This window comes from Ammospiza caudacuta, chromosome 2 (genome assembly GCF_027887145.1).
Source record: "Ammospiza caudacuta isolate bAmmCau1 chromosome 2, bAmmCau1.pri, whole genome shotgun sequence".
Classification (NCBI taxonomy): domain Eukaryota; kingdom Metazoa; phylum Chordata; class Aves; order Passeriformes; family Passerellidae; genus Ammospiza; species Ammospiza caudacuta.
The window spans coordinates 32,963,252-32,989,639 of NC_080594.1; the positions used below are offsets into that span (position 1 = coordinate 32,963,252).

The 26,388-nt window shown below is 39.9% G+C and overlaps 1 protein-coding gene across 1 annotated transcript; it reads left to right on the forward strand.

Annotated features, from left to right (window-relative positions):
* On the forward strand, nt 1–25,347 carry LOC131572147 (transient receptor potential cation channel subfamily V member 6-like). Its single transcript, XM_058825125.1, has 16 exons — nt 1–187; nt 317–595; nt 9,961–10,058; nt 10,470–10,592; nt 11,483–11,623; nt 12,157–12,255; nt 12,463–12,638; nt 13,503–13,649; nt 15,930–16,142; nt 16,461–16,547; nt 17,649–17,725; nt 17,912–18,077; nt 18,365–18,431; nt 19,016–19,284; nt 20,024–20,130; nt 21,660–25,347. The coding sequence occupies exons 2-16, from the start codon at nt 465–467 to the stop codon at nt 21,931–21,933; spliced, it is 2,175 nt and encodes a 724-aa protein (XP_058681108.1). The 5' UTR covers nt 1–187; nt 317–464; the 3' UTR covers nt 21,934–25,347.
* Nucleotides 25,348–26,388: the final 1,041 nt, after the last annotated feature.

Consider the following 26,388-nt stretch of genomic DNA (forward strand, 5'->3'; position numbering starts at 1 on the left):
GGTGTTTTGCCTGACTTGCTCAGCTGTCTATTTCAAAATTGCTTACATGTTGCTTTCCAGAGGAATTCAGAGATACAAAAGGAGGATGATGGCTTCTAAAGCCTAGATTTCAGAATCAAAATAGTACCAGCCTAGGACCTTGATGCTGTATGAATTCTTCAGTTGCTGCGCAGGGTCTTTTTGAGGGGTAGGCTGCTGGCGAGCTACTTCCAAATCAGACACACCTTTGGGTTGGGCTATTTTGGAAACTAAGTAATTGATGAGGCTCAAGGTATGGTCTGCTAGGAACAAGTGATTTTATTGTGTGTTTTTACAGGGACTGTGATCAGCTGATGCAGCTGATTGACAGTCTCCTCTGTAAGTAACTGGGGGCGGAGGAGCGGTGACCTGCAGTGAGCTCTCCCTAACTTTTTCCCGAAGTGGGGATTGCTGGCTTTCAGGCAAGAGAGGAAAGGGCACGGGATATGGGGGTACCTTTATTTGGGGAGAGCAATCCCTTCTATTCCCGGATATGGAATGGACTAAGTCAGAAGCTGCAAGGCAAGAAATCCTGGGATAAACATCTGGATGAAATCTACTTACTCCAGCAGAAAAGGTACGGTGCACTTCAGCCTTCTTGTCTTCTCTTTCTTCTGCTGCTCTCCCTGTAGCTGATTCTCACTCTTCCCCCTTAGGCTTTTCTGCCAGTAGATAAACTTTAAACAACCCTGGAGCACTTTTCTCTATCAGATTTCTTCTTTCAAGGTGGAATGCTTCTGGAGTTCCAATCTTATCTGCTTTCACAGGTAGATTTACCAGGTTGCAGTGGAATTACCCTGAGTGCAGGACATCAGTCACAAATTAATAATGTATTCTCTTGTCTTTCCTGCTTCATTGGTAAAGCTCACAGGAAAATCATGAAGGTTTGTTTTTAATTGTTATTATTATTGTCATCATTATCATTAACATTATTATTATTTTTAGGAGTGTGTGTGATGCATAGGCTGCAGTCAGCTGAAATAGTGGCGCTTTTTTTGTCAAGATTTTGCCTTCTGTCTCTCTAAAGGTTGCTCTTACTGTGGGATAGAGTAGGCTTAATGTTGTTGAACGTTTTGGGGGGTCAGTCAGCTCCTGGATCAGACTGTGGTTTCTCAGACCTCTGACCTTGGTGTCGGCATGTACAGTGACTCCTCTTGGACCTTAGATTGTCCAGAAGATTGGCTGTGTCTTCCCATGTGAGCACTGAAGGCTGTTTGTTACTGCTGTGCAGGGCTGCTCCCTCCACACACAGAAATGTGGGGCTATTCATGGAAATACAGCTGGATCTGCTTTTCATTGTCATTTCTGCATGCACAAATGCTGCACTACTCAAATAACAAATTGCTTCCAGTTGCTTGTAAAATCTGTTTTTTCTTTCCATGCATAACTCTGAACATCTGTGGGGACAAAAAGGTGACTGTGTGGGACAAAATCTATCTATACATAAGTGTATGTACATATATGTATAGAAATATGCAAAGAAGCAGATCAAGAGGGACAAAAGTACACCTTTAGGGAAAGAATTGTATTGTTATCTAGCTTCTGACCAAGTAATAAAGCCTGTTCCAGTTTACTTCAGGGCAGTGGGACTTAAATGCACTTAAAATGGGAGGGACAATGGGAACGACAGTGTTTCTGTGGAATGCTAAAGTGTTTACATTTTGACGTGTTCATGAAAAGCATCACAGGTAACTGAAAAATAAGTTCTCAGCAGATTCTGTAAGATCCAAATGAATACAAAATAGAACCTTAAATATATTAATATATCAAATTAATTATATTAATTACATACTAATAATTAATACTAGTTAGTAATAAATTATAATACATTAATTTTTATTATTAGAACTTTATCTTCATATTTTTAAGTCAAAGAGATGTGGAAGGAGGCTCTGCTGATCTCCATCTAACCTCTCACTTGAAGCTGAACCCTTGCCAGCAAGAGATCACATTGCTTAAGCTCTGTCTAGCTCACTCTTGAAAGCTTCCCAGGACAGAGATTCCACCATATCTTTAGGTACCTGCTGCAGTGCTGTAGTAACCTCCTAGTGAAAGAGTTTGTTTGTTTGTTTGTTCCCAAATATTCAACCAGATTTTGATGATATTCCTGTCCCTTGTTTACCATCTGCTGTTGCCAAGAGGGGTTTGGTCCCTTCCTTTTTCTTGCTCCCTTTCACAGGCTCCTGTTAGATTGCCACTTTTCTTTGCTTATTGGTCCTCATGAGTCATGTGCTACAGGCCCATGAACGTCTTGTGTGTTAATGGAGGAAAACATAAAAAATGTTAAGTCATACAAACTCTTCTGCATAAACTTATTTTAGATCACTGCAGTGCAATCCCACTGGTCCCAAAGTAAACTTTTCTGTGCTTCTTTATAAAGCTCTCTGTAAAGCACATGCAGTGTGCATAATATTCCCTGTGAAATCAGGGTTGCATGAGGATGTGATTGTTCCCTTCCATTTTAGGTCTATATATTTCCCACAGCTTTTAACTAACACAAATTAGCCTCCTGCTATTTGGTCACAAATTATGTGGTGCCAATATGTGAAAAAATCTTTTGCTGAAGAGGGACAGGACCAGCTCTTCCTCCTATTATCCTACTCTTTCCTTTCTTGTCCCCAGGGATGCTCAGAGTTTGAGGAGAGAAAAAAAAATGAACATTTTGCAGAGGATTGGTTTTATTGCTTTCACATTTTTGCTTATGTACAGATAGAAAACACAGCAGGACTGTGTGACTGGTGTGTGGGAACTATTCTTGTGAAACCTCTGCTTTTGTGGAAAAACTGTTGTAAGCCAAAAGGGCTTTTACTGTGTCCTGTCATTTTGTGGTACAGAACTGCAGTGTTGTGGCTTCAGCTTGAGTTCTTCTTAGTGAAAATGGTGTTGGAATAAATACAGTAATTAGCAGTGATTGAATTCTACTATTGTCTTATTGAAAGCCAGTGGTAAATATGTTACTGTTTAACTGGCATTCTCGGATCACACACAGAAAGTCTGCAAGAGAAGAACAAGGCTTTTTTTTTTCCTGTCTGAGGCTGGTGATAATACCTGAAAACTGATTGTTTTGGTAGTTGTCACCTTCCCTGGCATTGATGTTCATTCTCTTTCTTGGTGTGAAACAATCCTTTGAATCTTACTAGCAGTAGATCTCAGCATTATTCACAGAAAGGGGTTAATATTGCACTCTATAATATTCCCCCAGGGGAATCCAGGTTCAGAAAATGCAATACAATCTCCTAACACTGAAGAGGACTTAGAGTTTATTTGGCCTTAGTCTTCTGGTTTCTCTCTCTTGAAGACTCTCCTTTTTAAACAGCCTGTAGCTCAATGTGGAGTCCCAGGGACAGTGGTCACATCTCATATGTGCCCTCTAGAATCCTCTGGAAGCAAACTCTGGGATCTGCAGAGCCTGAAGCATATGAGCATAATCCCTCAACATAATTGATAATGATGGAGAACAGAAAGATGAATGCTTATGAAAATTTGGGCCTGATAGAGGTGAAGAAGGATCACATGTCTGTCACAGTGCAATAGATCCTCTAGAAATTATTTTCAGTGCAAGAGTTTCCAAGGAAATGTGAACAAATTCCTCCTACGATGTGATTGTAGAAAATCCACCCAATGAGAATTGCACTGTATGAGCAATATATAAATTAGAACAAGTGAGTACATGATAACAGTACTTGTTAATGTATAACAATGATGTAGTATTTTTCCTCTTCTGTTGTCTGTATTATAACTTTGATTGGTTAATAGCAAGTAAAGCACAACTTGCATAACTTGCAGAGAGCAATGGTCATTCCAAAGATGTCACAATAAAACCTTTGGTTTCCACATTCTTTAGTGGCTCTTTAGTGTCCCAGACATATTAGCAAGGTGTTTTGCTTACCCCGGAAACAAATGTGGCACAAATAAGGAAGCAGCTCAGCCTAATGCAGGTGAGCTGGTTTGTTTAAGAGCTGTGCAGGGACACAGAGAGCCTGCAGCTTCCACACAAATCATTCACTACCAAAAGCTGGCAGTGAATGAGATGTTCCCATAGTTTGGCTGTTCATTTGTCTAAACAACATTACTGAGTTGTCATCCCACAATTTAACGTAGGATTGTCCTGTCTTAAAATCCGCAATGCCTGTCAGTATTAATTGGTTTGTTTGCTCCCAAAAGTGACAGTCAAATAAAGATGCCAGCTTTCAGTTCCAGCACTTCATTTATAGCTCGTTTCAACAACAGTGCTTCTGAGTAGTCAAGATGCAAAGAACAATTGGCTGCTGTGCATGAAATAAAATCGAAAGCATCAATAGCAGGATTTCTGGTCTTTTATTCTACTGATACACCTTCATCCTAATGAAAGTTTTGAGACTAATAATGGAAAACAGTCTCCCTAATTTCACAAGTGTAAAGATCCTCCAGAAGTCATGTTTCCCCAGCAATGCACAGATGTACACACACCCAATCTCAGCCTAAGATGCATCTCAGGCTCATAGACTTAGGAAGTTATTTGATTTCCTAAACTTGGCCATAGGTTTCCACATAAAGAAGAAAACATTAAATTTTTGCCCTGAACCACCCCTCCATCCCCCAAATTAAAAAGCTGTTAGAAAAAAATTTATTAAACACAGGGTGAGGAACACAACCTGGAATAAAACTGCAAGAAAATCCCTCTTGAGAAGGGCTGGAAGTTTTGATGCAAAATGAAGTTATACATCAGAGAAAAAAATTCTTTTATGACTGCTTCAGTGATAATAAATAACAACTAACAACTTCTGAACCATTAAAACAGTTCTAGCATGAGATTATTCTTACAATGCTCTCAGATGCAGAATTAGAATAAAACAATATGTTAATGCAAGCAGAATGCCCTGCTGGAAATGACAGATCAAGATTTCTATTGCTTTGTGTGGCAGATAGTTAAATATCTGACAGGATAAGAATTCCCTATCAGTTTCTTGTCTAGTAACATTGGCAATTATTAACCTGTTTAATTTATTTCCAGAGAAGCTCTGTTTACTCTCAGCTGAAGGGGCTTTGACATACATGAGCAAGAGGTCTCAGTTGCTGAGTCTTGTTGCTGGTGCTGAAGAAGTTTGCTGACCCTGTCGATTGTCCAAGCCCCTGTTATCTGGCTCCTTTTCACTCGGGGCAATTATTCCCTAACTCCTCCTTTGGCATCTTGCTAGGTGATTGCTTTGATCCTCTTTCAGCTGGTTGGCTTCCTCTGAGCAGCCCTGTGTGCTCCTGAAGGCTTTCTCACATTTACATGCACATGCTAGCAGAAGGGAGGGAGAAGATGAATCTCCTCTGGCATTTTCATGATTCATTCTGGGGCATGGGTATTCTGAGCACAACAGGGAAAGAAGAGAAAGCTAATATAATATTCTGATGATGAATTTATAGCTTAGGTTAAAATAACCACTTGAGAACCCCAGGAACTGACTCTCTATGGGCATAAAGCTTGAAGCTGGAACCAAACTTAAATTAGAGCAAAGAATGGGGAAATTCCATATAGTAAATGATTGAAGTTGTAGAATCTGATAAGGGAAGAACAGAAAGAGATGCTTCATTGCATTTCTGGTGAGTTCAGTCGTGAAATAGAATCTTCAGATTGGTTGTTGTCCAGACAGTTCACATACTTAACATATTTCCCTGTTCTGAAAGAATAATCATAGCAACCCAAATTCTTCTTTTTATAATGAAATTAGGACTTATTTACTAGTCTTTGCATTCTCTATCTCTCCATAAGTGAAAGGAGCAGGCTGCACTCCAAAAGAAGTTCTTAAGAAGCTAAAAGTGTACATATTACCAGCAGAAAGTGCTTGTGAAATCTTTAACCTTGTTTAGAACTGTTTTACATGACTCCCTCAGTCAGAATCTGACCTACATTTTATCTTCTCTTTGTTTCACAATGTATTTTCGGGTACTCCTGATTTTGCCCTCACCTGTATTGGAAAAACAGCTCACGGCTTCCTGAGCACCTCATGGAATCACCTGTGAAGAAAACTGGCTGATAGTAAGGCATGACCAAGGCTCACTAATGCCTCCACACTGACACATTCCTTAGCTCAGCACGAAGAACCCAGGAGCACATCCAGGTGGATGCTCTTGTGGTTCTCCTTGCCCCTCAGAATTACTGGTTTGCTATCGAGCTGTGCTTAGCCTAAACTGATCCTGTAAGGCAACATCCAGTCTGCCTAGTGTTGCAAACTTCACTTAGCTGGGTAAATCAGGGGCTTAGTGTTCCTTGATTCCATAGCTGCTGAAGGGGATGAACAGCATTAGAAGAGGAGCTTAACTTAGATGTGTGCTGAACTATCTTCTTAAGGTGCCTGGAAATGTCTGCTGAATCATTTTCTGAAAGCCAGCCTCACTGTTCAATGACATAATGGTACTTTGAGGAAGCTAAGCATCTACTGTAGGCAGCTCTGTTAAGAGACTTAAGTTACAGATTTTGCCAGCTGCTGCTTTGACACTCAAAGGGGCCCAAGTAGTAAAATGCAAAACTCAGCGCTGTGTTTGATCTGTCAGAAAGACAGTTGGTTAAATATGAAGAAGTTAAATAATTGAAAATATTTTGAAGGTTCTAAATTCAGGTGACTTCATTTAATTTTTTATATTAGCAAATTTGCTTCCCCTAGTTTTTGACATTTATATGCTCAGTACATTGCTGCAATGTATTAAAAATTAGTTGATAATTAGAATGGTATGTTTTAAATGAGGTTAAAATGTTTCCCCAATTCTGAGACAGAAAATTAAATGAGAGTAAAAGCATATGCCAGGAACATGTAACTCACAAACCTTTGAGACTTCACAAGCAGTGTGCCATGACATTTGCCAGCATTTCTGAGTTCTTCTTCTGGTTTGCTCTTTGGCCTGAGTTGTCTGGCATTTTAAGCCCAGTTGGAGGTTGCTGCAATAAGAAGAAATGTTTGACAATTTTGCCCTCAGTTTCCAAAAGCTGAGCATAGTATTTTTTAGGTGCCTTCCTCATAGCAGTATCGGGATTGAATTAGTTGTTTACAAGAACTTTGGTAATTTTTGAGAGAAAGATATTGTGTTTGTGTCCTCCCGTGTCGTCTCTTGCCCAATCCTTCCTTCTCTCTGAGGTCATTTGAGGGATAAAGGCTTACCCAGTAAAGTATCAACATATTAATTGTAGCATTGTTTATACTATTGAAACCCCACCTCGTTCCCACTTCCTGCCTCTGAAACTTGTCTTTTCCAGAACCACAGAGTCTTTCTTAGCCAAAATAGTGGCAGAGGTGGCAAGCTGACTTCACTAACACCGAATCTTAAGACTTTTGCTTAGAGTGCCTCTTCATTTAGTTCCTGTTTGTTTGATCCTAGATGCAATCTCCTCATCAAATCATCTTGTCATTAGTTAGTAATGAAACTGACGCATGAGTAAGCTATAGAAGGAAGACTTCCCTAACTAGGAGTGTGAAGGACATATAAAAATATCTCAGAATGGCTCCCTGATTTGTTGAGGACGGTTCTTTTTATTGGGAGTGCTTTTATTTTTCCTCTGCTTTTCAGGGGTTTTCTAGTTTAGTTTCTAGTGAGTTGGATAATGGGGTGTTTTTGGTGACAGGAAGTGCTCATTTTGTGTAATGGTAAACATGATGTTGAGGTATGCTTTGATTACTTGTAGCCCATGTCCCTTAATTTACACTTACTCAAATGATTTCTATTTATCTGTATAATTCTGATATTTTTTGTTTTGCTTTATCCCCCAAATTTTCTCAAGTACCTCCAGTTTCTTTCCACTATAAAGGAGAGCAGAACTGTCACATTTCAAGTGGATTAAGTCAGAGATAATAGCATACAAATTTCTTTTAGATTCAATATCTTGTTGTTCATAAGATAATTTAAAGCAAGAAATACATATTCCTGTGAGCCGCAGAATTCATGTTACCTGCTTTCCTGTTGTTTTATTGTTAAACTGTCCTGTACTTAAGATGTCTGAGCTGCAGGAAGACATTTTTTGCAATGGCCATTCATATTCTCTGTGTCTCTGATGTGGGTTTAATTGTGGCTTAGAGTTATATTCACAGGTAATGTACTCTCACTTCAGTGTTACCACTTAATGCAAGACACCTATTGCTTTATGTAGGATTTATCCCCAAAATCTTGTAACTAAATAATGCCAGAATACATGGAACATCACCAGGAGGAAGCATTTAGTGTATCTGCAGGTGTATGGTTTGACTAATGTATTTGTTCCACGTGGGTTTTTGGGAGGAGTCCTTAAGACAATTATTGCCAGTTGCTAGGTTGTAGTAAAGGGACTGGATACCAGATAGAGGCTGGTAGAAAAACAAGGGCTGGTTCATATCAGCTTGAATTTATCATTTTCTACTGTAATTCTTAGACTTATTCCACATCACACATTGCAGCCTGACCTGGGCCATGCTAGATAATTAAGATCAAATTAAACATCTGCATTAGAAAACAGCAGAAGTGAGATAAAAGCACAAAATTTTAATTTGAACAGAGATCTAAAACTGACCTTGTCTTTTTGGGAGAAAGGAATCTCTTTCATACTGAAAACTCATGAGACATAAATTTTTTCTTTTGGTTTGAGAGGCTTCTTCCCTTTTAATATTTATCTCCTGAATATGGATACCTGTAATTCTTTATTTGTATAAGATCAAGAAATCTAAAAGCCCACTTCAAACCATTTTTCAATTTATGATTTAAAAGATGGACTTGAAAATACTCAAGGACAACAGAAATATTTACCTCAATTTTGTAGATTTTGTTCTTTTTAAAATTTTGTGTGGTCAATTCATGATTTCGAACATTGGCAAACCTTTTTTGGATGCTGAACAAACACTGCAAGCTCTGTTCAGGTACTTACACAAATGGATAGGAACACTACCTGGAGCCTTCTCTTTTCCAGGCTAAATAGTCACAGTTCTCTCAGCCTTTCCTCATCTGAGAGATGTTCTATTCCATTATCATTTTTTGCCTTTTGCTGAACTCTCTCCAGTAGCTCCATCTGTGTTTTGTACTGAAGATCCTAAGACCTGGTTACAGGGCTCTAGGTATGGCATTACCAGAGCTGAGTAGAGGGGGAGGATCACCTCCCTTCACCTGTTGTTTGCTTCCAAAGCCCTTGCTGTAGTGAGGTTTGGTGGCTGTACTTATAAATTCTTCATCAAGCCCGAAAGATACACTCAAATAATCCAGATCCTCATGGAAGACTCGAGGGCATGCTTCAGCTACAAGTGAAGCACTGTCTGGAACTTGTTTGAGCGCATGCTCTTTCCCAGGACATGAACATATTTCAGTTCTCGACAATTTCCTCAGTTCTCTCAGAGAAAAAAGAGAAAAAAGTAGTATAGCTAAGCTGTCAAATTTTTCTCCATAACTTTGTATGTGGAAGAACTACATTTCAGAACTCAGTCTCTTAATTACAGGAAGTGCTGCCAGGATACAGATGGAATTCCTGTTTTCCCTTTTCTATCCACTATGGGAGCAATTCAGACAGCAACCTCTTCTTAATTTATTGTGCTGTGTGAGGAAGTAACTGGCTTTTTCCGGCTTCTGAGATAATTCCTTGCAGAAGGGCTTCAATGACCCATCATTCACTATTTCTGTGCCTCAAAAAGTGGGATATAAAAACAATAAGGTTTAGGCAGCTTTCCCTCTGCTGCCACCATATGGCTCAGCACCAGTAAGCCTAGAGATGATGAACTTCAGTGTGTTTTAAGAATTGCACTGCTCTGCTTTTTCCTGGGTTTTTTTGTTGGTTTTTTTTTTTTTTTTTTTTTAATTCTCTTTTGATGCATTCAAAGCATACCTCAGATGGTAGATGTGCATTGCTGATTTTTCAGTGAAAATGTTCAGGATACAAACTGTCTCGAGCAAAGGCCATGCTAGCTCTGGAGAGAGACATGTGTGTTTGACTTTGTTCCTTATCAGCCACTTTTTTCTTGACTCCAGGATCTGGGAATCCCCGCTCCTCCAGGCTGCCAAAGAGAACAACCTTGCTGCCATTAGGAAGCTTCTCACTGACGGAACATGTGATATCTATCAGAGAGGTAACTGGGATTACTTGAAAAAAAAAGGTTTTCTGTGAAAGGCAAGAACTTCCTACAGTGAGAAGTTTGTTAGTTTGCTAAAACATGTGCTTCAGCAGACTCAGATGACTTAACTCTATGTCAGCAGCTTTACAACAAAGTGAGTTTTCTGACTTGGTTGTGCTTATTCACTTCATGCCTGAGGTCAGTTGTCCCTTACAGACACCTGAAGTTTCTGCTCAGTTTTCAGATTTTGTTGAAGTGAAGGACAGAGACTGTGCAGTTGTGTGGCTGTACCAGGCACTACTCAGGGGAGGATATAGCCCTCCTGTAATACTCCATCTCAGGGAATCTATTTCTGCCTTTTTTTTCCCCTGCTTTCTGTACAGTTGAATGTTTTGATGATTCTCATGCTTTTCCTACCGTTTCTAGGTGCGGTGGGAGAGACTGCCCTTCATGTCGCTGCCATGTATGATAACTTGGAGGCAGCAGTGGCTCTGATGGAAGCAGCTCCTGAGCTTATCAATGAGAGGATGACATCAGAACTTTATGAAGGTAATGTCACTGGGAATGAGGATGGGCAGGATTCCCTGCAGGAGGGGAGAGGAAGTACTACTTGTACATTTGGGAAAATGGCTTATACGGTCCCTGGTTCAATATGTTGCTGAACTGTTATGCAGCAAAACCAACATGCAAATGGCTTCTGACTTTTCTTGGAAGGTGGAATTATATTAAACATGAGTACACATGTGCAAACATGCAAAGGCCTTGACCAGGGAATTGCAAGGGATTGGAAAGGGATTGCAAGGATATATACAGTTTGCTTTCTGACATACTCGTTTGTAAAAAAGGGATATCTGCCTGACCTCCCTTGAAAGAAGAAAAAGTAGTTATTTGGTTGAGAAAATGAGAAATGTGGCCACTGCTTTTGAAGCTAGACTCTTACCCAGATTTTTAAAGAATGCTTCTGGTTGACTAGACAGAAATTCCAGTCTGAATCTCAAAAACAACAAAATAACAATAATGGGATTTTTAAAACTCTAAAGCCTAGTTTGAAGGATTAGGGAAAGTCTTCTGGAGTTTCATCTTGACCTTATCTTCATTTCTTATGAAGGAAAGCACAGTCAATCTCATGACTTTCTATTTGCTTCCCAGGAGAGAGTGACATGTCTTGATTTTTCCTAGAAAAAAAAATCTAGAGAATGCACCCTGTTGGGTTTTTTTGGCAATTTTAAAGTCAGTTTTAATAAATTAATGAAAATATATAAGTAGAACGGAACCTCTGGAAAATCTCTAGCATAATACTTTGCACACAACAGGGATAACCTCAAAGCCAATTCCTGTAGCTGCTGTCCATTTACCGTGACTAACACGTGAACTGCAGGCTGCTGATCAGGCTGAAGTTGCTTTCTTGAAAGGCATGGTTTTGTTTCTGTGTCTTGCAGGGCAGACAGCTCTCCACATTGCAGCAGCCAACCAGAACACCATGCTGGTGAAGGCTTTGCTGAAGAGAGGAGCCAATGCCAGCACAGCAAGGGCCACGGGGCACTTCTTCAGGCGCAGCTCCCAGAACCTTTTCTATTTTGGTACAGCCTTAACTTCTCCCCTTGCTGCTATAGGAGGGAACCAGCAGAGTGCTGAGGGGACATGGGGAGCCTTACTTTAGTCCCCATCTAAAGTGGATAAGCAGAGGATCCTATCTGCAAGTGTCATCAGACATACACCTTTTAGCAGAGAGCGAGACTTCCTCTGAGTATGTGAATGCTATGTGAATACAAACAATACACATTTTATAGATTGGCATGTCTGCAAATAAATACATATATTGTATAAAAATTGTAATTTAGTGTCTTCCTAGCAGCAAATTACTTGTCAACCTTCTTATGGAGGTAAACCATTGAAAAGAACATTTCTTCCTTTTAGTGTTGTGTTGGACGGGTCTTCTTTAACCTTTCTGATTAGGATGAGAAGTGGGGCAGAAAATTTACAAGTTACCTAAAGTAACTCCTCCTTTCATATCCTATGGCTTCATAGCATGGATAGCTTTTCCTCAGCATGCTTCAACCTCCCCTACCTCCTGGATCCCTAATGCTGTTTCTCCCCATTCCTTTCATTTCAGGAGAACATGTTTTATCATTTGCTGCCTGTGTGGGAAATGAGGAAATTGTGCAGCTGCTCATTGAAAATGGAGCTGACATTAAGGCTCAAGATTCTCTGGGTATGTGCTGTGGGGCTCAGTGAATTGCATGGAGTGGATCTGGACATTTTAATTCAGGCTGTCATCTGTGCATGCAAATATTCTTCTCTCACTAGAAACAGCTGTGGGATGAGGGATATGAGGAAAATAAAAGCCATCAGTCCATTCTCAGTCTTTGCACAGGGCTGGGCTATTCCAGATGCTTCATCCAGTCTGCTTCCTTCATAGGTAACACTGTTCTTCACATCCTGGTTCTCCAGCCTAATAAGACGTTTGCCTGCCACATGTACAGCCTGATACTTTCCTATGACAGGAACAAAGAGGGACCAGGGTCACTTGAACTGATTCCTAACAATGAGGGGCTTAGTCCATTCAAACTGGCTGGAGTTGAGGGCAACACTGTGGTGAGTTTGTGTGACACTGGTACCTCTGTGCAAAAGAAATGGAGACCTTGAAATAACATCATTGAGAGCAAGGGTGTTTGTGCATGTTCCTAGTGGGTAGGAGACTTGTAACAAGATTTTTTTTTCTAAAAGTCTTATGTAGGTCCCAAAAACCCTTATAAGAAATTTCTTTATCCTAATGAAAGAAATGAATGCTTACAGAATAGATATTTTCCCCAATTTTTTGAGCATTTGAGTTAAACAGGTGTTAACCGACACATTTAACCCAAGTAATTTTTTGAAAGGCTCAGAAATTATTGTCTCGTTTGTCTAGATATCATTACTTTAAATGTGACACATGAGAAACCTCTTTGGATACCCACAGGCATTTATTCACAGAAAAAATCTTAGCATTTAATGCAAACCCTCATCCTTCCACTCACTGAGAAGTCCAAGTTAGTTAGTGTTTCTTCTGTAGATTCACAAGGGACAGGATCATTTCCCTTGTCACACCTCTTTTCTGATGTCTTGTAGAAGAGTATTAAAACATTTTTTTCCTAATCAACATGTAATTCCATCTGAAGTCTATTGTCAGGAACTATAACTGTGTCAAGTAACTTCAGTAGTTTGATTAGAATATAGAGTAAAAATAACTCATCCTTTACGTCAAGCATGAACTAATAATCAAATGGGAATCAGAAAAATTTCTTCCACTTCTTAACCTGCTGTAATTGTTCCCAAGAGATATGAGAACCACAACAGTTACCAAGTTCAAGGAAAGCACGTCATAATTGAGGGTTTTGAACAACTTTATTTGTGCTCATTGCAAATACACTATATACTGGAAAGCTTCTGATATCCTTGCCTCTGTTCTTTTCTCCTCAGATGTTTCAATACCTTATGCAGAAGCGGAAGCAGAATCTCTGGTCCTTTGGCCCCTTGAGCACTGTGCTGTATGATATCACAGAGATTGACTCCTGGGCTGAAGATCAGTCCTTCCTTGAGCTCATAGTATCCACCAAGAAGAGAGAGGTACTGCGCTGCATGCACTTTCTGTGCAGGCCATGGTGATTATAGAAGGGGAATAATGATGAGTTTGAGGGTTCAAGCTCACTGATGCAATCCATAGAGCAAGGACTTTGTACCATGAGCTGCAGAGGACACATGAAGTATGGGGGTTTATTAATGGTCTGGCTACATCTGATGCTTTACATACACTTTCTTCTGAGGTGTGAAAATTGAAGGTTATTGAAAGAACTAGACATGAACAAGCTACAGAAAAGGGTTTTCTCTCAGCAGGCTCAAAGATACATTAAGAACCTGTAGAGTAGCTCTAGCAAGTATCTTCCTGTACCTGTGATACTGATTAACTCTCAGAATATCCCTGTGAGACAGGAGTACATTCAGAAATCCTAAACTGGAGTGCATTTAAAAACCACTCGCTGTTATTATTCCCTTCATTTAATGACAGGTTATGACTCAAAACAAAGTGGGTGAATTATCTCTGCTGTAGGCTCAAAAGCTTGTAAAGGGATTAATAAGACAAAAATAGCTGAGTGTAATGGCAAGCTTTGACAGATCTCCCTAGTACTTTCAAGGTACACAACCCCATCAGTTGCAATGACCTTAAATAATCCTAACAGGACAGGAAATGAATCAGAAGACACTTCAATTAGCACAGTTCTGCCCATCCTGTATTATTTCCACCTATCAAAATTTTAGTGTAACCTTTCTGACTGAAGTTTGTGCTTCTGGAGAGCTTTGCTATGGAGCTGCTATGTCTATGGAGCTCCCATTTGCTCTTATGTGAAATTCTAAATTTCTGTGAATGGGAATACATATGGAAATCCAGGGAAAAGCAGTCCTTGTCAAAAAATATAGCAGGCTAAGAAGTTGTCTGCTTTAGAAGACTAAACCATAATTCTAAAAAGAAAGCAGAATATTGGGCCTCTCTTATCCCAAAACATTCATATAGTGCATGCAGATCCAAGAATCCTAATTTCAGAGGATAAGATGTCCCCAAATATCAAGAGATATAGTGATTTATTTTCCAGAATGCTCCTCCTTATATGCAGTTGCAATTTTTGATGCATAACTAGTAATTCTTTTTTGCAATTGATATGTTTGGTCCAAAATGTTTGATGTCTCTCTAGAAGAATGCCACGTGTGACCCCATCCCATCTTCCTCTCCCAGTTCAATATTGGACTAGAGAAGCACCTTTAGACTCCAGACAGAAGCAGGTTCCTCTTGTATTAAGGGGAATGCATGCATACATTGGTACTAAGATGTATTTTCTGATCCTGAAGTGGTTGAAAAGTAAAAAAAAAATAGATGAGAAGATTATACTAAGCTTCAAACTGGTATTATTCCTTTGAAAATGAAATCTACTCTCCTATGCAAAGAATTCTGGAATGCTGACTTCTGCAGAAACCAGAACACCCATAGGTGGATTCTCTCTCATGCAGTTTTGATCCTTTATGATGTTTCATAGGCCATTCAAGAGTTTTGCTGGAGTCTTGTCCATTTATGGAAACATTCCCTGCACTTTGTGCACTCAGCAATTTTTGGCTGACTTAGAGGAAACAGGGCATTGTAGCAAGAGAAGAAAAACATCCAGAGTGCATTAAGTAGTTTTTCTTTAAAGTAATCCAGTCACAGCAATTTGACTCACATTTTCTTCTCACTTACTGCAGTGGTCCCCTAAACAACAGAAGGTAAGTCTAGTAATATTTAATAAAGTGTGTGGCTCAAATTCATAAGTTGTAAAGTACACCTGTCTCTCCTACTTGTGCTCTGTCAGTCTTCTAGTGTAAGCTGAAAGCTTGATATAGGCAACTCAATTAATTATCATCCAGATAATAAGGCAGAAACTTAAAAGGCAGTATTTTTACATAAGCCATAGAGCATCAGAAAAGTACAAATATCTTTTAGGAGAATGTTTCAGTTTTCTTATTTTAAAATGCCTGATACAGAAACTTGTGTTATTGTGCTAACAGGAATATTCTGTGATCCTCAGTTCTATGTTCCTACACAGAGGACAAATTTATTCCAGTATCTAATGTGCTTTTCCACTGGTACTCAACAGCTGTTCTCTGCGGAATATATTTCTTTTTTCCAAAGCTCTTTATTGTCAGACTGAGAAAATCCAATGCCCACTAGATCATTCCACTTTTGCGAAGTAAATTCAGTTTCATAATGCTGAATAGGGCAGATGAGAATAGTTTGTTAACACTCTCTCAGGAAAATTTGCAAATGCTGTTTATGAAACAATGTGCTTTTGGCAATTAATTCCTCCTTTCTCTCTTCCTCAGGCACGCCAGATCTTGGACCTAACGCCTGTGAAGGAGCTGGTGAGCCTGAAGTGGAACATGTATGGTCGTCCCTATTTCTGTTTCCTGGCCTTGTTCTACATTCTCTACATGGTCTGCTTCACCATGTGCTGCGTCTACCGGCCCCTCAAGCCCCGCACAGACAACAGAACCAGCAGCAGGGACAACACAGTCTATGTCCAGAAAATGCTCCAGGTACTGTGGCTGTACAAGTCAGAGCCCCATTGGGCAATTCCCATCTAACCTAGTTAACTGGAAAGGCCAATCCTTGCCCAGTCCTCAGCTATTGCAGCTGTCCTCCTCCCTTCTCTCAGCCAGCTGACCTTTGTCAGGGAGGAATAGGAGGTGTGCTCTGTGCTCCATTGCTGTGGCTGGGCTGGTTCCTCTGGCATTGCCAGGTCTACTCATGTTTATTATAAATAACAACAGGCTTTCTCCTCCCCATCCTCTTTTAAAATTTACTTTCACTTTATTTAAAATTTAATTTTGTTTTTCATTAACTTTATTCTTCAGGAATCATATGTGGCATATGAGGATGAGCTAAGGCTGGTGGGGGAGCTGATCACAGTCATTGGAGCTGTAGTTATTTTGGTCCTTGAGGTAAGAGAAACAGCTATACAGTTTCAAGTTTCATCAAGGCAGATTTCATTTACTAGACAAACATGGATTTGTGCTCACTACTTGGTAGTGAGCTTAGTCTGAGTGCTTCAGCATAGGTCTATGGCAATAGGCATTGCTTAGTCTGAGTGCTTCAGCGTAGGTCTATGGCAATAGGCATTGCCAAAAGTATCTATTAGATGAGACAGAGACTGTGGCAATGTCCTAGTAAGGCTCCAGGTGTGGAAGAAGCAATTAGAAGGATTGGTTGCACTCTCAAATACTGTCTGCAGTGTAATCCACAGTTCCTGTTAGCACCATCCATGGTCCAGCTGACTCCCAGATGTTGCTTCATCCAGCGCCCATAAATATTCCTGTGTTTAGGGCTCCTGGGTAAAGTGATTTCTGTGCATAAACAGAAAAGTTTGTATTTAATTGGAGGTCAGTTACTCTACAGGCTTGTAACAGGAGCCTTTCTCAATTACCCCCACTTGATTTTATTATAATAGGAAATAGAAGATTGAAACTTTTTTGAGAAAGCTCAAAAGATGATGGCAGGAAGAACTGAAGATAAAACAGGTCTTGTAAATAGCTTTCTGCGTATATGGGGTGCATCAGGCACAGTGTAACCAGCTGGCCAAAGGAGGTGATTGCCCCCTCTCTGCTCTGCACTGGTGTGACCTCAGCTTGAGTGCAGTGTGCGGTTTTGATTCTATGGTAATTCTATGGTATGTTCCAGAAGGACAAGTCCTTCTTCCTGTGCTTAGTCAGGACTCTGGGGCTAAGTCTAGAACCAGCACAGTGTGAATTATAACAAACTCCTTTGATTCCCCAAGAAGGTCTTTTTTGTCTTGTTACTGAGGCACCTCTCTGTGACAAGTCTCTCAATCTGCCCAAGCATTCTTAGATTTTTCAGCAATCTCTGTCTCATCCCAAGAAGGGCCCCCCTGGCTCAACCATTCTGATTTTAAAGTAGCATAGAAATTGATTCATCAAAGGAGATGGGGCTGACCCTAAGAACCTGTGAATATTGATGGTTGCTATGACATTAGTAATGTTGTGGAAACTGTCTGAGTCCTTAAGTTAACAGGACGTCTCTCTTAGATTCCAGATATCCTTAGAGTTGGAGCAGCAAAATACTTTGGACAAACAATCCTAGGAGGGCCTTTTCACATAATTGTGTAAGTATAGAACATGATAAGTTTAATAAATATATTGTCTATCATTTTCTCCACTGCTCTCTTTTGCCAGATGAGTCACTTTCTCCATTTTTTTTAGAGTATTCTTTCTCTGGATTTATTTCACTTAATGGCTCGGCTAATATTTCCTTTACTGAACTTCTTTTTGCTGTCTCCTCTTCCTTGCAGCATCACCTATGCTTGCATGATCCTGGTGACCATGGTGATGCGCCTCACCAGCACAACTGGGGAGGTGGTGCCCATGTCCTTCGCCCTGGTGCTGGGGTGGTGCAACGTCATGTACTTCGCTCGGGGCTTCCAGATGCTCGGACCTTTCACCATCATGATCCAGAAGGTGTGAGACGCAAACAAGTATGGGCTGTCCTGGCACCTCGGCAGATAGGGAGAACTGCGGGAATACTTTTCCCCCCCTCAGGATTATTTGCTTAATTTTGCATTCATGCCAAACGGACAGGTTCTTGTCTGCACAGAGTGTTTTAGAACTTTCACATTCTCTCTTTAGTGCAAAGGTTTCCCTTAGTGTGCTCATGGACTTAGAATCTGGAAAAAGGTTTTCATGGGGTGGCACTGTGCCTTGGTGGAGCAGCTGGGCCTCATGGTGGCTCTGTCTTTGCTCTACAGATGATATTTGGAGATCTCATGCGCTTTTGCTGGCTCATGGCTGTGGTGATATTAGGCTTTGCATCAGGTGAGTCTACAAAGAGAAAATAACCATATGCTACCTCTGCCAACTGCTTTGGTATGAATTAAGAATGTGGGTTTTGATTAAATATCTGACTGACTTCCGAATAGCTGGGAAAACTGGTGATGATGTTCAGCTTGTATTTCTCTGAGCATGGTCACTTTCCCACTACTGAGTTCTGTTCTCAAACCATGAGTTTGGTTTTCAATTCTTGCTCTTTCCAGGGTCGTAGAAGCTAGGATATTTCATATAATTCCATATATTTTTAAGTCAAGATTTAAGAACATACTGCATTTATTATATTTTTCTCTGGAAAATTTGATTAGCACACATAGCTTTATTATATTCTTGAGGATGAAAAAAGTTACTACTTTGAGAAATAAATAAATAATCAAAGTAATTTTGGGTCATTTTATCATGGAGATCAGTGATTCTAATCAGTGATTTGTCCTTGCATAGAAGCACATGCAGGTCCTGCCCAGACCATTTTTTTGGTCAGAATCTCCTATAGGATTCTGTTATTCCTCCTGGAATGTGATTCCTGTTGTTAAACTCTCTATTTTTTTCGTTCCTGATTTCTCCTCTTCCAGCTTTTTACATCATCTTCCAGACAGAGAACCCTGAAAACCTCGGGCAGTTCTACAACTATCCCATGTCCTTGTTCACCACTTTTGAGCTCTTCCTCACTATCATTGATGGCCCTGCAAACTACGATGTGGACCTGCCCTTTATGTACAGCGTGGTGTACTTTGCTTTTGCCATCATTGCCACCCTCCTTATGCTCAACTTGTTAATTGCCATGATGGGTGACACCCACTGGAGAGTGGCCCACGAGCAGGATGAGCTCTGGAGAGCCCAGGTAATCTAGTTAAGGTGGGCATTCCTACCTTATTTCAAATAGCAGCTAGAAGCTCATCAGCCTTTGTTGTTCATGCTCCCTAGAAGTTTGTTCCCTATGCAGGGAATCTCTTGTTTTATAGAATTGAAGTTGCCTCTTTTTTTTTTTTGCAAATCACATTGCTGTGTAACTGAGAGTTAAATTATAATTATAGGGGTTGAATGAAGGGGGATAGAACACTAGGTAATGATTACAGGAAGGCCAGAAATGTCTTTTGATCCACTAAAAGAAGCTGGCCTGACTGTCTTGGTCGAAAGACAAAGAAATTCAGACAGTTCTGTAGCTAATCAACAGGAAATCCATTTCCCCTGCTTTTCTGTGAGAAAGAAGTCAGGCAAATGGTAAAATGTAGTCATGTGGCCACAGTGGCAAGTTCTGATGACAATTAAAATGGGTATAGATACTGTCCTCTTCTCTAGCTTGCAATTAATTACCCTCATCGTTTCCATGAGGTATAAAAGGAAGAAAATGGAACAGAGTTTTAAGACCACCATTACTTCTTCAAAACATGTCACAGTTAAATCTGAGTTAGTGACTGCCTTATTTGAAATGGAGTATAGACTCTATAATTGTTTTTTTCCCTTAAGGAGCTGTAATGAAGTACAGTATGGGTCGGTGCTGATGAAACAAATATTTTTGAAAGAGAGTATTTTTTTTTTTTCTAATTCATCTGAGCATTTTCCTTGTTCTCGTTCCAAAGGTTGTTGCCACCACTGTGATGTTGGAGCGGAAGCTGCCGCGCTGCCTCTGGCCCCGCTCGGGAATCTGTGGGCGGGAGTTCGGGCTGGGGGACCGATGGTATCTCAGGTGAGTTCCCTTGCAGTGGGCGCATGTCAGGATCCAGGGAGAAGAACCCAATGTATGGATGTTAATAAGAAGCCTTTCCAGTGGTCTGGAGAGTGTTGGAAGTGCTGTGCTTACAGAATACAGACCCCAATCTGTTTTCTGTCTGTGACTGATAGATAGACAAGCACTGTCCCCCTCAGAAAGCTCTGCAGTGCATTCCCTTGTGAAATCAGCTGATGCCTTCAGTAGTCACATTGGACAGACCCCCAGAAACTGCATGCATTATAAGACCTGAATTTTTCTTTCAAATTTCTTGTAATGACTATCACTGAACTTCACTGCTGTGCTTGGTCAGCCATCCCTGTCCCTTGGATACATGAAATGGCAAAGGCAGAATCAATCTATCAGACATTCAACAGCAATGAGCTGCCCTGTCAATGACTCAAAATCAGAACAGGAATAATTAAAGTTAAAATTCCTTTCTTGAGTGAACTTAGTAAATATGTTATACTTTGCAATTACTGTGTCAGGTGGCAAAGGCACAGGTCCAGGATTTCAGTTTAGGTAGTGAAGTAAAATACTGTCTGTAGTCTGGATAACACTAAATTCCTCATTATTTCTGATTTTAATCAATATTTATGCTGGGTGAGAAAATATATAACTTTTGGGCATTTGTCTTTTCTAACTGTGCAAACTTTTGCTGAAAAAGCCAGAAGGGGGAGTGGTGGCTGTATGAATCATAGAATCATAGATTCATAGAATATCCTGAGTTGGAAGGGACCCACAAAGATCATCAAATTCCAACTCCTGGCCCGGCACAGGACTTTCTGCAGGCTTTGCAGACAAACTGAACCTTGTGGATTTTCATATTTACTGGGCAGAACAAGCAGACTTAAAGTGGTGCCAATTAGCAACACTTTCAGTCCAAGGCATGGAATATAGAAATATATTGCATGAGCAATGTCCCAGAAATTCACGGGGAATAATTGGGAATGCCAATTATTCACTGATGCTGTGTGAGGAAAGAGTGCTGTGATTTAGTTCTGTCAAATCACATGGGTGTTCATTATATATGTGTGAGATAATAATTCAGATGACAATCTGTAAGTAATGTAGAGGATTGGTGGAAGTGGAGCAGTTAAATAAAAGTTCAGCAAGAGATGAGTGACATCCTGAGACTGGCAGCCATAGAGTATCAGAGGAGGAAAGACAAGAACAGAGAAAATAAATTAATATATGCATATATATGAATAAATGCATATATCAAGGTCTTCCAATTGCTTACAGCTGGGAAAATGGAAAGGGCAAATCACCATGGATTTGTGAAAGGACAGGAAACCATGGGCAGACAAAGGTACTGAAGTCAGTGATGAGGACGAAGGTCTAGGAGATAACTGTGCTAGCAGCCTCTAGCGTCCTGCCTATATTCAATTTCCTGTGCAGATTTTTCTGGAATATCTGTGTCAGTAGCCTTGCTTTGTGGAGGGGTTTTGTTGATGAACTGGCACTTTTCTGCTTCATTCAGTTTATATTTTCTAATCTTCTTCCAGAATTGAAGACAGGGTTGATCCCAACAAGCACAAGATGATGCGGTACACAGAGGCATTTAAGGTTCAGGATAGGGATAACTATGACAAAGGTTCAGAAAAGCTGGAAACCAACGGGGACACCTTGTGCAAGAAGGAAATGTCTGCTCTGTCACTGTCACGGAGCACATCCAGAACCAGTTCTCACCGTGGCTGGGAGATCCTGAGGCGGAACACCTTCCGCCAGCTCTGTGGGGAGGTCGGTCCTGCCGTGGATGAGGAGGTCTATGATGTCTAAGAAGCCTCTATTTTCACTCTGCAATATGTGAAGTGGCCCTTTTGCCATGACAGTTGTCTTCTGCAGCTGTTCATGCACTCCCCATCATGCCACACGCACTCATCAGCCTTGGAGAACTGTGCTGGTGAAGATTTTGTGAGCAGTTCATGACATCTGTGCTATGACAAAAGAATGCAATTTTTTCTCTCCTACTTATACGCGTCTCTGCAATTGCACTGATATTTGCACCAAGCTGGTGGGCTTGTTGAGCTGTGTGATGCAAATGATCAAAAGAAGCCTGCAATGGGATTTCATCCATTTACAATGAAGTGATCACAGTAAGCCCTCTTACAGACTGTTACATAGAGTATAATCTTCCCCTCCAAGTTTCACAAAATTGCAAGGCTCTCATAGCAAAGAATGACTGAAGTTCTGATTTATTATTTGACACAGAACAGAAAAAAACCCAAACTCCCAAAAATCCTGTAACTGATCTCAGGAATGAAGGTAGTTATTGACACTGTTTGAAAAGGACTGTAACTACTCAGCTGGCATTCAGGGCCTGACAGATTTTGCCCTCCAAAGAAAGGCAGTCTCCATTAACTGCAATTTCAACATTTTTGGCTTAGCAGGACTGTTTTGGTTTTGGTTTGGTTTGGTTGTTTGGATTTTTTTATTGGTGATAGATATTTTGTTTGTTTTAATTTTTTGTCACATGAATGCACTTTAGGATTTTGAAAAGATGTGATTGCTATTCCTGGGAGGATTCTGAAGTGGGAACTTCTTTTCCAATTGAGAGAGTGTATGACCTGGTTAGGTGACTTTCAGCAGTGTGAAATTTCAGCAGAGATATTTATCTCCCAAGTAAGCTAAAGCTAGTCTTTTGTTTTTTGTGGAAGAATAGGTTTCTGAACCAGAGTTCCCTGACTTATAACTGAGCCATCAAGGTTGAGTAGTGAGCTCCTATTTAACACTGAAAGAAATGGTGAGGAGATGTTGGATAGGTGAATAAGAGCTATTGCAGAGACAGTTCAGAAACTGGTGCTCACTCTGTCTCTCTCTGGAGATCTAAAACCATCCAATGAACAACTTAAAGTCTAAAACTGTCCAATGAACAACTGATTTGAACAGTGAACCAGTTGGATGAATGTCTAAAACTGTCCAATGAACAACTATCAACAGTTCCCTTCCAGGCATGTGCCAGTCTATCATCTGCCTCAGGCCACTTTAAGAAAAATGAAGAAATGTTCAGAGAAATGGACAGTCATTTCAGGGTTTCTTTTTGTATTCTCAGGAGTGTGGAGTTTCATTCCAGTAGCAGAAGTTAAGCAGAAAGCAATCCACGGTCTTAACATTTCCTTCCAATGGTACTAGTAACAGCAACGTTGTTGTTTAAAAAATTAAAGATTATTATCTAGCACTAGACTTTGAGCCAAATCACCCTGTGATAATCCAAGCAGACAATGAAAAAACTGAATCCAGTGGATTTCTGATTGTATTGAAATATCACTGCAAACCTCTCCTACACCTTTTCACTTGCAGGTACTGTAATGAGTATCATGATCTTTGCAATCGTGTGTATTTATTTAAATGCCCACTTTCTCTTACTTGAATAATTTTTTTCTTTGTCCTCCAATGGAAGACAGACAGAAGGATATCATTCTGGAATTCAACTGTATGATTGTATGCTTTTGAGTTGACTGCTGTTATTGAATTGAAGCTGTTGCCTGGTCTCAGTCAATGAAGTGCTGTCAGTCCTTCCCAAAACCTTTGGTTCTTCTCACTGGTGATCTATGGAAATGGGAGCAATGTGGTATGTTAACCAGAACTGTGAAATGTTGTTCTGATTGTAGATTAATTTTATTTCATGGTGAATAGGCAATAGCCAGAAGGGGAGAACTAAGGATTTCCATATCCTATCCCTGGCCCCAAATATAGTAGAATTTTTAGGAGTTTGAAAACCACTGAAATACAGTTACGATGCAACCACATACAGTCATTTCTATTCTCCCCCTTTTGACAAAATAATGATAATGATAATAATAATAATAATAATGGTAGTTTGAAGTACCAGTTGTGTAAGCCCTGGTTCTGATTTTGCATTCTTCTTCATTGTTATAAACATTGAGTAATTTGATCTTAGGTATTAAAACAACACTTTGACGTTGTTTTAATTTTTGTTGGCAGGAGGCAGAACATAACTTAGTTATCAGTGGTAAGCCTTTTTAAAATTTTGGTCTGCTCTCCAAGTGCCTTCTTTCATAAAATTGCATCCTGTCATCCTTAGATTTCAGAATTCCTGCATAGAACCTCTGCAAACAGCAGCATCAGAACTGTGTGATTGATTTTCTGACTTTGGAATTGCCTAATGTAAATAGGATAGAGAATCATAGAAGGAAGGGATCTTTAAAGGTCATGTAGCCCAGAAACTGAGCAGGCACATCTTCAACTGGATCAGGTTGCTCAAAGCCCTGTCCAACCAGACCTTGACTGTTTCCAGAGATGGTGCATCCATCACTTCTCTGGAAAACCTGTTCCAGTATTTCACCACCTTCATTGTAAAAACATTTCTTACCAGTTCCTATTGGAATTTGACTTCCAGTTTCCTAAAATGACTTACATATTTTTAAAAACCAAAACCCTGGAGAAAGACGCCCTTGTGCAAAAAGGGGCAGAATATTTTACCAATAGTAAATTGATTCCCCAGTCTTTTGTTGATGATCAATGATGCAGACCATTTTTAGAATGATTTTATTTATCTGTAGGATAAATGGCAACAGAAGAAAACTAGAGGTGGGGAAAATTGGCAGATGTAATGGGCACACCAGTTGTTTGGAATATTAAATTTAATACATAAATGTGGACTACCTACCCTCTTGCATTTGGACAGATACATGAAATGCACCCGTGTGAATCTCAGGTGATGAAGTAATAGGAGGCAATGGAATAACCTTTGAGCTGTTTCAATGCAATCTGGGTCTGACTCAGCAACAGCAGTGACTGCAGTCACACAGAGGCAAAGCACTTTCACTGTAATATTCTGCATGAATGTGCTGCTTCAAGATTTGCTTCAAGTTTTGTGCTTTTTGGTGTACCTATATCCTAAAATTCTGAAACAGTATTGCTGCTCCTTGCTGTTGCAAGGTGTCTTTCCTCTCCCTCCTAACAATATTGCAATGATTTCAAAGCAGGCATTCCTCCCCTCTCTGGAAGTGCTAACCTCAAACAGTCTTCTATGTTACTGAAGTTTATGATAATGTGATGAATGAATGTTTTGATCCACTTGCTTGTAGTTAAATGAGATATATTTTGCTGACAATAAAAATATGGAGTGCCTTGATTGCTTCTTTGTGTCTAAAATAACTATCAGGAGCCAATTTTTGTGCTTGCTTCTCTAGCAGCAATAATAGGCATTAGCTGACCAATTGTTTGTATTGTCACATATGGGTCCACACTAATTTTTTTATTAAATCTGTTGTTCCACAACAATCTGCTTCAGGTATTTCTTTATACAAAGTTTGTATATGCTCCAAATACTGATTTCTGGTTCAAACTATTAACTGTCAAAGCCCTGTTTTTTAAAGTCAATGAGAGTTTAGTGAAAACTGCAGGGCAGTTTTCTTCAGGGAAGAAGTTGTCCTTTCATGTTCATGGGATGATGTGTGTTGGGCAGTGAGGCAACAACTCCAGTGAAATACACATTTATACAGAGTTTTCTCAGGAATGCACATGCAAAACAGATGCAGATTACTCAGTTTTATAATGTGCCAGTGTATAATCATGTTTCACTGAATTTGATGTTTACACCACTCCTTAAATTATTACTGTGATTCAAGTTAATTTTTTGAAAGCTTCCTAAATGGGAATAAACCAATTCAACAAATACTTGGTTCATAAAGGATTAAGGTAATACTTAGAGCAATTAACTATTGATTTTAATAATAAGGTTAACTTTATCTCTGAAATGACAGAATTTAAATCAAGCTCTCCACTGTGCACTGAGAATTCTCTGACAAGAGTTGTGTCCTGACCTGAGAAATCCACAATCCAAGACAAGAAACTAGTGAAGATGTAAGCAAGCATCTCTGAGATGGGCCATATGAAAACCCTCTCGTCTTGCTACTATTTTATGCTCAGTTGATAATTGCAAATTTTTTCCTCTCTGCTGCTCCAAAAGAAGCACACTCTACCGTCAACCCTCTGCACACATGGAAACCTTGTCCTTAGAACACTTTCCTACTCCTTAATCAAATGCATTGGTTGGCTGATGTTCTCCTTTTATTGCAAAGAATTCACTGAGGCTGTATGTTGGAAAGAATCAGGACTAGGAAAGAAAACATTGCTCTGTAAGCTCAGCCAGCCCAAAGTATCAGAATAAATGATTCTTAATAATCTCTGAGAAGTTCTAAGTTAATCTAAGTACTTTAACATAAAACATCAATAAATTCAAGCTTCCAGGGTGGTGATATCTGCAAC

Excerpts from the sequence above, each read along its gene's own strand:
- LOC131572147 (XM_058825125.1), top strand. The coding sequence starts at position 465 with ATGGGGGTACCTTTATTTGGGGAGAGCAATCCCTTCTATTCCCGGATA. Across the intron at positions 10,059-10,469 it reads ATGTGATATCTATCAGAGAG|GTGCGGTGGGAGAGACTGCC; the intron begins GTAACTGGGATT and ends TACCGTTTCTAG. Across the intron at positions 10,593-11,482 it reads GACATCAGAACTTTATGAAG|GGCAGACAGCTCTCCACATT; the intron begins GTAATGTCACTG and ends TGTGTCTTGCAG.